At 38.4% G+C, this 12,955-nt stretch overlaps 1 protein-coding gene across 1 annotated transcript in view; it reads left to right on the forward strand.

The window, feature by feature from the left end:
- The window catches only part of Prpf4 (pre-mRNA splicing tri-snRNP complex factor PRPF4), a 16,655-nt gene continuing 3,700 nt past the window's right edge, over positions 1–12,955 (forward strand). The window contains exons 1-13 of the mRNA XM_027949426.3: positions 1–101; positions 887–1,064; positions 2,287–2,473; positions 5,319–5,406; positions 5,750–5,829; positions 5,990–6,083; positions 6,557–6,651; positions 7,975–8,033; positions 8,687–8,810; positions 10,164–10,253; positions 11,974–12,096; positions 12,207–12,314; positions 12,405–12,523. Coding sequence (XP_027805227.1) covers positions 75–101; positions 887–1,064; positions 2,287–2,473; positions 5,319–5,406; positions 5,750–5,829; positions 5,990–6,083; positions 6,557–6,651; positions 7,975–8,033; positions 8,687–8,810; positions 10,164–10,253; positions 11,974–12,096; positions 12,207–12,314; positions 12,405–12,523 — 1,372 coding nt within the window. The 5' untranslated portion in view covers positions 1–74. The remainder of the gene's footprint in view (positions 102–886; positions 1,065–2,286; positions 2,474–5,318; positions 5,407–5,749; positions 5,830–5,989; positions 6,084–6,556; positions 6,652–7,974; positions 8,034–8,686; positions 8,811–10,163; positions 10,254–11,973; positions 12,097–12,206; positions 12,315–12,404; positions 12,524–12,955) is intronic.

Here is a 12,955-nt window from a genome sequence, read left to right on the forward strand (position 1 = left end):
TGCTGGGCGCGCGGTGGACGGTCTGAAACCTAGAGCGCGGCTTTCGCTGGGGCTTGGCGGCTCCTGGGCCCGGCATGGCTTCTTCACGAGCTTCCTCCACGGTACAGAGCTCTGGATCTCAGTTCACTGTGGCAAGGAGCCGAAGAGGGTGGGGTCCTTATGGGAAGGGGCCGTTAGGGAGCGGGCTGAGGCCGTGGAGGGCCGAGGAGGAAGGCTGCTGGACTCTGGTATCCTGGAGAGCCCAGCAGCGTTTTCCTGGACCCCAAGAGCTTTCATGTGCTATGTGGCTCTTGCATCTCTCGCATTACGCCCCGAACGGTAAACACTTACTCCGACTGGTCTAAAAAACGGTGCCCTGGAGCGAGGAATGCTCTGGCCAAGAGTTACGTCCTTGGAATTGTAATGAGGCCTCCTAACTCATATTCAATCTGAAAACATTTGAAATGTGAAAATCAGTAACGTTGTAACTTGTTTCCCTTTAGCACCGCATTGGTTTTATCTGTTATCCTTGATATTTCCCCAGTGATGATCAATAAGCCCTGGAAGAATCAAAAAAACCTATTGCATTTCAAACAGAATGAAGTAGGCATGTTCCAAAGCAGATCTTTGATTAAAAAAAAAAAGTCACCAAAAGAACTTAACTAGTTTGTTTGTTTTGTTTTTTTATCCACCTCTTTTTTCCTATCGGGCAGATTTGAGTGAGAGAATAATACACCCTCTCCCACCCTCGCAAATCAGTGAAGAACATCTTAACTAGTGCTGAAGCTGCCCTTTGGATTTTAGAGGAAACAGTATTGATTGACGCTCAGGATGAGCATCATCCTTTGGGAAAGCCTGGTAAATTTCTAAGATTGTTTTAGGTTAACCCAACCTTTCGATTTAACAGGCACCCAAAACTAAAGCACCCGACGACTTAGTGGCTCCTGTTGTGAAGAAACCACACATCTATTATGGAAGTTTGGAAGAGAAGGAGAGAGAACGTCTGGCCAAAGGAGAGTCTGGCATTTTGGGTAAAGAAGGACTGAAAGCAGGAATTGAAGCAGGAAATATTAATATAACCTCTGGTAAGATGCAAATTCCAAGTCCATCTTTACCTTCGTGGCTGCAGTTTTCTGTAATGAATGTAATGAATACCTTCCCAAACTTAGCACTCATTTTATAATGTCAAAAGTTCAGTCTTTACACTTGCATCTGTATATTTGTGCTTTGCCTGTCCTTCTTCGCAGCATCCAGAGATTTTGTTTAAAAAGTTTTTCTTCCACTAATTATTATTAGTTTTTTTATAAGTTTATTCAGTGTGTTTTTGGGTTCATATTGATTCTGTTTATTTTCTGGACATCTAACAGTTTGAGCATTAGTTTGAAACTAAAGTTGTTAAATAATATCCGTTTTACTTTTCCTGTTATTACCCCAACTGAAATAACTTTTTTAAATTAAAAAGATAATAGTTACTTTTATTTTTAAAGATCAAACTATGAAGTAGAAAATCTTGTATTTCTTTTTAATTGAATGAATTTCTTTTGAGAATTTTAAAGTAACTATAAAAATACATAATTTTTTTCTGTAAATGAAACCATAATATATAAACTTGTTTTGTAGCCAGCACTTTTCACTCTATATATTATTCGTGATATCTTTCCATGACAGTAACAAGAATTCTACTGTATTTTTAAGATAAAATTATATCTATTTATCATAAAGTCAGACAGTACAGGGGTATAAGAAGAAAAGAATCCTCTGCAGGAAGGACTTTTGTCAGGTTTCTCATCCTTCCACACTTTTTCTACATCGTATACATTAGTAACTTTTTTTTTTTTTAACTTTTCTGCTTTTTTTAAGACTAACTGCTTCATTATTGCACCTCACATTTTTCATTTAGATGTACATATTTGGTGCAAGTTTAAAAAATTAGTTTCTAGATTATCCAAAAAAGCCTTATAAAAGGGAATTTTATTTTCCTGGTAATTATTTCCGGTTTACTAATTAATATTTGTAAGTGTTCCTGTACCAGGACTGTTCTTAGCAAATAGTCTTAGCAAGTGTTAAAATAATATTTCTAGTTCACCTTCTGATTAGAAGGCTAGTAAACTCATTTGCTAAAGATGTTCTGTACTCTTTCTGATCTCATCTAAACTATGTTTATAAACTGAAAATGGTAAATTATAAAGTGTATAATAGGCATTTACCTCTCTTTAGGGTCATATACATACTTTGTTAAAAATTATTTCTTTCTCCTTATTTAAAGAAGGTCTGGTGAGTTGCTAATATTGCATATTCCTTTTGTAGGAGAAGTATTTGAAATTGAAGAGCACATCAGTGAACGGCAGGCAGAAGTATTGGCTGAGTTTGAAAGAAGGAAGAGAGCCCGGCAAATCAATGTTTCCACAGACGACTCAGAGGTCAAGGCTTGCCTTAGAGCCTTAGGGGAACCCATTACACTTTTTGGAGAGGGCCCTGCTGAAAGAAGAGAAAGGTGACTTTTCTAAATATGTACTTTTTTTTTTTTTTAATTCATCACGGGGTTCTAGTTGCAAATCCAGTTGATCCTCTAGCTGAAACTTTAATAGAATTCTCAGTGTTATCAATATTTTAAGTTGTTTTTATATAGTTTTAACCCATAATCTGATTTTAGGCCAATTTTTACTCCAATATCAGCTTTCCTTTGTAGTGTGAAGAAGGTGCTAAGACACTCCCTTCCCACCCCAGTATGAAGTTGTGAGTTGGATAAACAGTTGTTGTTGAGCTTTGAAAATTTACACATCAAATATATTCTATGTCAGTGACACAAAACATAATGATATATATTTTGGGATATAATTACAGAAGCACTATCCTTGAATAATGCTCCTCTTGTGATATTAAGGTTGCGCAGTGTCATAGTGATATGCACTTTTGAGGATTTTTCTCTTGTCTCTGTATCCATAAGGAACCATCTCTCCCCTCTATCATCAGGCTTCTTATAGAGATGGTTTGTATTTACTCTGTTTATTTAAGGCCCTTACTCCTTACTTTCCAGCCCCTTGCAAAATGATTGACCCCTAACACCTTGAAATTGTTCCCTAAGATCCCTAACCCATCTTTACTAAGACTAGCCCTAGTACACTGCCTGTCACTCTGCCTGAAACTCTCCCTCTCCTTTATTCCCATACAACCAAATCCTTCTGATTTTCCTCCTATTTCTCTACCTCATTCTCGCTTTTTCAGCCTCTTTTCCCTACCTAACCTTTATAGGCTGCAGTTCTTTGTCCTTATCCTATGCTCACCCTTGGAGATCAGTTCCACTCCATGGCATCATTTACTATGTATGTTCTGCTGACTTCCAAAAATTTCTGTCACCTAGAAGTACTTCCTACAAGTACTTCAAACTTGAGACAGCTTAATTGACATTTGTGGCCCACTCTTCTATTCCCCTTACAAATGGCACTATCATTCCCACAGTTCTCATTTGAAAACCCACCATACCTCCTTTGTTATCAGTCAGCAAAACCTAGTCTTTTCTGTTTGGGAATGTACCTCCAGTCTATCTGTGTTCTTTCACATCTAGATAGTTGGTGACAGCTGAAAATGTGTTAATTGTTTGCTTAAAAACCTACAGTTTCTGGGCTGGGGGTATATAGCTCAGTGGTAGTATACTTGCCTAGCATGCATAAGGCTCTGTTTTAATCCACAGCACAGGGGTGGGTTGGGGGGTCCTCCCATGTTTTCTTCTTATACTTGGAATAAGAAACCTCTAGTCATGACCAAAAAGGTCTTCAAACTCACCTTGTGCCATTCTTCCCCAATTTTCTAGACAGCCACATTGGCCCTCCTGAGTACTCAAGTTTTTTTCCTGTTTTCTACTAATCTTTTCTCTTTTTGTTCATACTTTGCCTTTTAGAGTTCTTTTATTCTTTTGTTTCAGCACAAATGCCACCTGTTCAAAGAAGCTTTTCCTAACACCTGATCCTTGCAAAGTGACCCCACCAATATTTTCTATCAAGTGTGTTATTTTTTTATGACTCAGAGAGTTTCTACAATAATACACAATGTGATTTTGCAGCCTTTATTCTTCCCTTTTAATCCATTCTCCATACTTTTCTAGGGATCTTCCTCAAATGTAAACTCTTCTTAGAATAACACTAACAGCTCTTTGTGACGTGGCTCCTACTTAAATTTCCTCCTTGTACCCCATGCTTCAGCTCTACTGAACTGTTTGTGATTCCGAGCTTAACGTGGTTTTCTTACCTCCAGAGGTTTAACTCTCTGCCTCAACTCTCATTTCTCCATGTTTTGGGGGTGTTTTTATTTTTTATTTTGCAGTACTAAGGATTGAACCAGGGATGCTCTACCATTGAGCTACACCAGCCCTTTTTATTTTATGTTGAGACAGGGTCTCACTAAGTTATCCAGGCTAGCCTTGAACTTGCAATTCCCTTGCCTCAGCCTCTTGAGTCACTGAGGTTACAGGTGTGCAGCACTGCACCCAGTTCATTTTCCCATTTTTGACCCCTTGGCCTGACTACTTGAAGACTCAGTTTAGATAACATTCTATCTGTGAAGCTTTCCCTGTCCAAATAGCTGGCTTAGGTGTCTCTTCTATATTCCAATTTAGCATTCTGCTCTTACTGCTGTCATGATACTTAAAATAAGAAACTATATCTCCTTGTTACTTTCTGTCTTCCCCCCACAGCTATGCTACTTGGAACCCAGAACTATTTCTTTGAATTATTGTTTACTTAGTACCTCAGTTAGTATCCAGTGCATTGTGGCCTTGAGTGGAATGTGGTTGTCTTCACTGTCTAAGTGGTAGCAGTGTACAGAGTGGTTAACTCCAAATGGGATAAGAAATTGCTTATAGTTGAGTTTAGGAAATCTCAAATAAAGAAGATTGGGTAAAAGAAATCACATGAAAGTTTAGGCATGCCCATTTGACTCCTACAGAAGGTTGGTAGAGTTGTGAATGAAGTTTGAACAGAAAAAGAAAAAACATAGTATATGTAGGGTTTGGTACTCCCTGCAATTTTAGGCATTCACTGGGCATTTTTTTCTTTCTCCTTTCTTTGTAATAGGGATTGAACCCAGGGACACTTTACAACTGAGCTATAGCCCCAGTTCCTTTTTATTTTGAGACAGGATCTTACTTGCTGAGGCTGCCCTCAAACTTGTCCTCCTGCCTCAGCATCCCAAGTCACTGGGATTATAGGCCTGCACCACTGTACCTAGCTTCTCTGGGGATCTTGAAATGTATCCCCCTGTAGATGGGGGCAGGGACATGGACTACTGTACTTTTTGACAGTCTTAGCCCAACTCTGTTTACATATTGGTCTTTTGTGTTACAGATTAAGAAATATCCTCTCAGTGGTTGGTACTGATGCCTTAAAAAAGACAAAAAAAGATGATGAGAAATCTAAGAAATCCAAAGAAGAGGTAAAATACATTTTTGGTTTGACAGTATAAACATCAAGAAAATGAAATATTTGTGTCATTTTCTCTTCTCAGTGGATTGCTTTGTCAGGATAAGGGGAGAAAAGGCTTGGAGGGTTCTTCCATTCAGAAACAGTTTCTGGCGATTGTTTGTGATTCTTATGTGAATATCAAAGGATCTAAGTGAGTTTTCTATTCAGGAAAGAACTAATAGCATTCTTGGTGAACTTACTTAGAAACCAGAGCCATCTAATAAGACATGGAAATACAGTAGAAAGCACATATGCCTGACTTCAGGGCAGGTATGCTTCAGACTTAACATTTCTGCTCTTTATTTGCCTTTCAGTATCAGCAAACCTGGTACCATGAAGGACCAAATAGCCTGAAGGTGGCCAGGCTGTGGATTGCTAATTATTCACTGCCCAGGTAAGCAGAGCCTCTAGAAGAAGAAAGAAGCATATTTTTTCTTGTTTACTCTGAGAGAATGAAGATCGACTCTATGATGATAGTGGTTATTAAATGAAGCTTAAGAACCCTTGTTGACAGCCTTTTTGTTCCTGGTAGCAGTGTTGTTTCTGTGTCCCAGGGCAATGAAACGCTTGGAAGAGGCCCGTCTCCATAAAGAGATTCCTGAAACAACTAGGACATCCCAGATGCAAGAGCTGCACAAATCTCTCCGGGTAAGGTGTTTGCAATGATTGATATCTTCTATTACTAGATTTTTTACTTTGAACCATCTCAAGGAAAGTAAAGGTAACTACCATGAATATTCCTTCCTGCTGGATCTGCTATGACATGCAAGGCACTGTTAGTTAAGGTGGCAGGAACCTACTGTGCTTTGTACACACAGAGGCCACTGGTTCTATTTTTGACTGCTCCATTTTAATTTGTTGCAGCTGTGCTTCAGACTGCTATATGGTCTTCTATTGATATTTGCTGACATAGAAGTTAGTATTACCAGGCTAGAATATAGCTGGAGCTTCAAATAAGCCTGATTCCATTCACCAATACAAGTGTTTTCTAATAATAACAGTGAAAGTATAAAATCTTGGGGTGGGTTAAAACTGAAAGATTGCCCCTTTTTTTATGGCAGAAAAGCCAAGGAACTCTTGGATTACCCTATTAATGTCATCATTTGTCTTCTTTTTTTAAGTCTCTGAATAACTTCTGCAGTCAGATTGGGGACGATCGGCCTATCTCCTACTGTCACTTTAGTCCTGATTCCAAAATGCTGGCCACAGCTTGTTGGTAAGTTTTATTTTACAGTTGACATTTTCCTAAATGGGGATAGGTCCAGAAAAAAATAAGCATTTGTCATAGCTGTCTAGTTCTACTTCCTCAGTTTCTCATGATCACACCATACTACAGATGCAATATAGTCTTTGTTTCACCAGGGCCCCAGAGAACCATAATATGTAGCAGACTGTCATTTCTTGACACTGGCATTTTTGAGCAGGTCATATGGATTATAGACCAAGTAGTGTTCACTCCTCAGTTTAGATAGCTATTTTTTGTTATTGTTTTTTGTTTTAATTCTGTTACCTACCTAAGATACATAATCCCTGTAAGATTCAGTGTCCTTATATATAAAAGTGAAGTGAGGTAGCATTTGTAAATCATTTTGCCTTGATAATGCCTGATATATGGTAAGAACTCAGTAAGTCTTAATTTAACTTTATTTTCTACTTAACACGTATGCAAAAACTCTTGGGATGTAATAACTTGGTTTGTTTTTTGGTTTGTTTCGTTGGTTTTTTTGCAGTGCTGGGAATTGAGCCCAGGGTCTTGCACATACTAGGCAAGTGCCCTACCACTGAGCTATACCATCAGCCCTGTTTTGCTTTGTTTTTGCTTATTTTGCGGACTATGGTGTCTAGTAGAGAGGAAGCTTATACTGAATGCATAGGAATTATGCAGCTAGGCAGAAATTGAGACTGTGCTCCAGGAGAAAGCCGAAGAACTATACAGATCACCTCTCCAAGCCTCAGTTACCTTAACTCTACTTTATTGTGATTTAAGAAAATGTTTTGTTCTTTTTGAAGTTCTAGAGATCAAACCCAGGACCTCACGTTTGCTAGGCAAATGCCCTACCATTGAGCTACATCCCTAACCCAGTTTCCTTAACCATAAAGCATAAATGGAAATCCTGCCGTATCCTTGGAGATAGTAGATACGAAAGTAATTCTTAGAAAAATTTCCAAAATAAGTTTTTTTTTTTTAATTTAGATACTTTGTAGATGATGAAATGCTATTCAATTTAAAATAGGACATGATGGTTTCATTTGTTCTGCCTTCCTCATAAATTGATCCAGAAATTAAGGTGAATAGCAGCAATGCTGTTCAGTAGGATAGCAGTAGGGTCCAGTAAAAGCCCCTGGTTGTCTGAGACCTGGTTGTATCTCTTCTTCTATAGCCCTTCAATTTATTAGTCTTTTATTATTTATTTATTTTCTGTCTGCCACTGTAAAGTGTATAGGGGGTGAGAAGAGACTGTCCTTTAGTAATGTTACCAAGGTACCTTTTCCTTCCCAGACCAACCCTGGCTGAGATGCTTTCCTTTGTATTTGATAGGAGTGGGCTTTGCAAGCTCTGGTCTGTTCCTGATTGCAACCTCCTTCACACACTTAGAGGTAAGTTAGAGTCTTGTTTAGATCTGTTTTATCCCCACCGTGACCTCTTATAAGTAGTAAAACTCTGCCTCACACTCAAACCCAGTACACACAGCATCGATTCCTGATTTCATTTGATGTTGTTTAGTTTCTCGGACTCCAAAGCCAGAATGTAATGACTTCTTACCATACAACCTTTTTCTCATATCCACCCACACTCAGGCATTTTATAATGTCTGAACTAATAAACACAAACCTTTAATGTTTTACGTTTTTTCTAATCTAGCTTAAATATTAGTTTAAGTCTTTTTTTTTTTCTTTTTAAATGTTGAATTAGTCACTTTATTTATTTACACTAAGGGGTAGTATGTACTGGAGATTGAACACAGAGCACTTTACCACTGAGCTACATCCCCAACTCTTTTTATTTTTTAAGACAGGGTCTCACTGAGTTCCTTGGGGGCCTCACTAAGTTACTGAGGCTGGCCTCAAACTTGCAATCCTCTTGCCTCAGCTTCGGATTATAGGCATGTGCCTGGATAAATAGTCACTTTAATACTTTACATGTCCACACATATTCTCTGATATATTTTTATCTGTATTGTTCATCGCAATATATATTTTGCTGTAGGTTATAAAGAAGTGAGAACCCTTTAACTTTCTTTTTTTTTAAGGCCATAACACAAATGTAGGCGCAATTGTATTCCATCCCAAGTCTACAATCTCATTGGACCAAAAAGATGTCAACCTGGCCTCTTGTGCTGCTGATGGTTCTGTGAAACTTTGGAGTCTTGACAGGTGAGTATTACTGTGCCACAATTGCTACCTCCATCTTAAAGTACATAAGTAATTGGTTGGCTCTCAGCAACTCAGGGTTAAAAAATCTGATATTTGACCCCAGCAATAAACTAGGAGTTAAGGTAAATTAGTGTGAAAATAGAGTGGGAGGTTTCTTTTTTAGACTTCTTTCACCAGAGGAGTTGTGCCAGGTTTTTCTGGTTAACTTTGAACCTCAATTTGTGCCTCCAGCATAGTGGCACTGTTTCTAGCTGCAGATATTTTGGAAAGATCCAGCCTACCTCCTACACAGTGGGTTAGCACTAGAGAAATGCGTGGTTTGGTAGATGGACTGAGGATAACAATCTTGGTAGCCTGTTCGTTGTTAGCTCACAGCCACGGGGGAAAGGAAAGTGAGGTTCTGTCTGGCAGCACTGACAAGAAGGTGGTGTCATCTCCCACTGGCTCCATCTCTGACCTAGGATATATTTATCAACTACAACAGGTTTTTGGTTTTTATTTAATTATTTTTGCTATCCCCCCCCAAAAAAAATTGTGGATGTACCCTGTTGGTTTAAGACATCTGAATTCAATTACTTAGTTTTCTTTCTTTGGGAAAGCACAGAAAGGTTTTGATTCCAACATTTTTTAAAGAGCTAATTAGTGTCTGTTCTGCCAAATAGGGTCTCATCTACAAGCCAGCAAGTTTTAATTGGCTTTGGTAATACTTAGCAATGTTTATTCCCCTGGGGCTCTGGTTAGTTCTTTGTATGCACATTGACAAAGTTCCCTTTTTAATTGCCCTCTTTAGAGTTCATGTTTATTTCCTTCACCTGTGTTTGATCTTTCTCTGGATACTGGGTAGCAGAATTTCATGACCATCAAAAGGAGGCCAAGCCTCTGTCTACTCAGGATTTCCTTTTTCCATTTGGATTCTTGAATAGACTAAGATTTGAGAAAGATTTATCTGTAGCCCAGTTGTACTAAAACAGTTTGATTTCTAAGTATGATTTGAAAGTTTTCTTTTCAAAATCCAAGTACTACTTTGGTACAAAGTGACTACTTTGCTTACTAGGCAGAAGTGTCTCACTTTTCTCTAATACTAAATTATATGGTGTTGAGGGTTTAGTAATAGATAATTGAGGTGGTAGTCAGCTGGCCTTATGGGCACATGAAATAGTCCCAAATCTTTTAAAACCTTGGGAAGGAGCTTAATTATTGTTAACCCTAATATTTTAACAAATTGTAAGCATAGTTACAACTTAGCCACTTGAAATGTACAGAATGGGTATATCTTCACAACAATAAATAAATCCAATAAATATTTACATGACTATAAAGTGGTTTACTTGTCTATGTTTGGTTCCTTTTCAGTGATGAACCAGTGGCAGATATTGAAGGCCACACAGTACGTGTGGCCCGAGTGATGTGGCATCCATCAGGACGTTTCCTGGGCACTACCTGGTAAGCCATCTCATTATTTTCCCATTCATACATGCTTGTGGCATTTTGTTAATTTTTTTTCGTTGTCTGCCAAGTAAATTTTTAGAGCAAAGATTTCTAGTAGAATTTTTGTGAACTGCTCAGAATCAGAGAAAAGAATATGATATAGTGAGGACTAAGTGTATTTGCTTTTAAATTGTAATGAATTACTTAAATATGGGTTTTTACTATACATTGTATTAAAATCTCTCTGGCAACTAATCAGTTTCTCTTTCTGGTTCTGTATCAGTGAGGCTAGAATCTGGTGGTGAACTTTTTCTTTGAGGTATAAATTAACATCCAGTGAGATGAGTTTAAGTTTATAGTTCAGTCTTGACAATTGCCTACCATCTGTGTGACCCACACCCCTGTAAATATAGAGAAAGTTCTCTCAAGCCCCTTCCTATTCAGTTCCCCTCTCCAAAACAACTACTCATCTGATTTCTGTCTTTATAAGTGAATCACCTCTATTCAGACTGTCTGAGCTCATTTGTGTCTGGTTTCTTTTTACCCAGTGAAACATTTTTAAGATCCAATCATGTAGCAGGTGTCAGTAGTTCCTTTTTATTGCTGAGCAGTGGTGTATTGTGTGCATGCGCCACAGTTGGTACTGTGATAGACACTCGGTCTTGTTGATCAGTCAGAATAAAGCTGCCCTAAATATTCTTATACCAGGCTTTTTGCAGACATGCTTTTTTTTTCCTTTCTCTTGAGTAAATTCCTAGAAGTACAATTGATAGTTCAGAGGATAAAACTCTTAAACTTCTAAGTAGTGTTTCAAAGTGGTTATACCATTTTACATTCCCAGAATTCTGGTTGCTTCATATCCTTACCAACATTTGGTGTTGTCAATCTTACCAGTTTGTCTAAGGTAGCCATTGTGTAGTGCTATCTTAAATTCTAATTCTTAGTACCCTAATGACAGTTGGTATTGAATACTTTGTCATATGTTTACCATTTGTTTGCATATCTTCTTTTGTGCAATGTTTAGTTAAAGATTTGTCTTTTTTTTTTTTTTTTTTTTTTCTTTTTTCAGTTGTAGATGAACACAATATCTTTATTTTCTTTATTTTTATTTGGTACTAAGGATCGAACCCAGTGCCATGCTCTACCACTGAAACACAACCCCAGCCCCACTTAGTCCTTTTTTAAATTGAATTTGTCTTTTTTTTTTTTTTTTTGGTCTTTTTCCACATGCTTAGCCAGTTCTACCACAACTATTGAAGAGACTTTCCTTTCTCTGTTGAAATTGCTTTGGCACCTTTGTTGAAAACATTTGACTAGATATATGTGGGTGTGTTTCTGTACTTTGTTCTATTCCAGTCTTGTTTTTGTATGCCCAGCATCCAATATAGGGCCCTGTAAATATACGAAGTTCAACAAATAATGAGACATAATGACAAAATGAAAGGAGAATATAGGCAAGAGAATCTTTGCTGAGCCATTCTTAGGGAATTCTGTTCTTAAAATAGTTAACTAGAGTAGATTTACAGCAAGTTCAAGGTTTCCCTGTTAGTGCCTAAGACAGGTGTTCTTAGCTGTTGAAGCATTATTTGTTCCAGAAAGGAAGTTCTTACTCACATGGTTGAAAGAACAGTTTTGGAACCATTAAGTTAAGCCACAGATACGATAGTAATTTGCACATTGTGGAAACCAAATCAACCTGCTGGTTGATTGCTAGTGTAATTCTTCCTTTTCTTAGCTATGACCGTTCATGGCGCTTATGGGATTTGGAAGCTCAAGAAGAGATCCTGCATCAGGAAGGCCACAGCATGGGTGTGTATGACATTGCCTTCCATCAAGATGGCTCTTTGGCTGGCACTGGGTAAGGCTTCTTTCACAAAGCCGGGGCAGCTCAGTAGTGTCACCTCTTAGATGTGCCTGCTTCCCCATAGAACTGGATTCAAAGTGTTTATTTATATATTATTTTGTCAGGGGACTGGATGCATTTGGTCGTGTTTGGGACCTACGCACAGGACGTTGTATCATGTTCCTAGAAGGCCACCTGAAGGAAATCTATGGAATAAATTTCTCCCCCAATGGGTAAAATAAGCTCATTGAGTGAGAGGTGGAGAGGGTGCTTGGTCAGTCACTACTCTGTTTTCTAACTTTCATACTACATCTGATCCACAGCTACCACATTGCAACTGGCAGTGGTGACAACACTTGCAAAGTGTGGGACCTCCGACAACGACGTTGCGTGTATACCATCCCTGCCCATCAGAATTTAGTGACTGGAGTCAAATTTGAACGTAAGCCTCCCTCCTGTTTTAGGCGTAAACACTACACAAGTTCTGCACATCAGTGGAGTGCAATCCAGGCTGAAGCTTAACTTAGAAGTAGAACAGGGGAAAATTTGACCTCTGTTAGAGGAGCAAGTTACAATTTCCTTCCTCTGCTGTACCCCTGGGCAGAGCTATGGCAGAGCGTGAAAGTGGGGCTGGAGTTGTGGCTCAGCAGTAGAGCACTTGCCTAGCATGTGTGAGGCACTGGGTTCCAGCCTCAGCACCACATAGAAGTAAATAAGTGTATCCATCTTCAACTAAAAAATAAAAGCACTTAAAAATTAAAAAAAAAAAAAAAAAAACCATGAGAGTAAAGACTTGTGAATGCTTTGCTTCATTCTTTTCTCCATGGACATTCTAAGGATATTCTGAAAAGTAATATTAATCTTGTCTACCAAG

The sequence above is a fragment of the Marmota flaviventris genome, chromosome 13, assembly GCF_047511675.1.
Source record: "Marmota flaviventris isolate mMarFla1 chromosome 13, mMarFla1.hap1, whole genome shotgun sequence".
NCBI classification, from domain to species: Eukaryota; Metazoa; Chordata; class Mammalia; order Rodentia; family Sciuridae; genus Marmota; species Marmota flaviventris.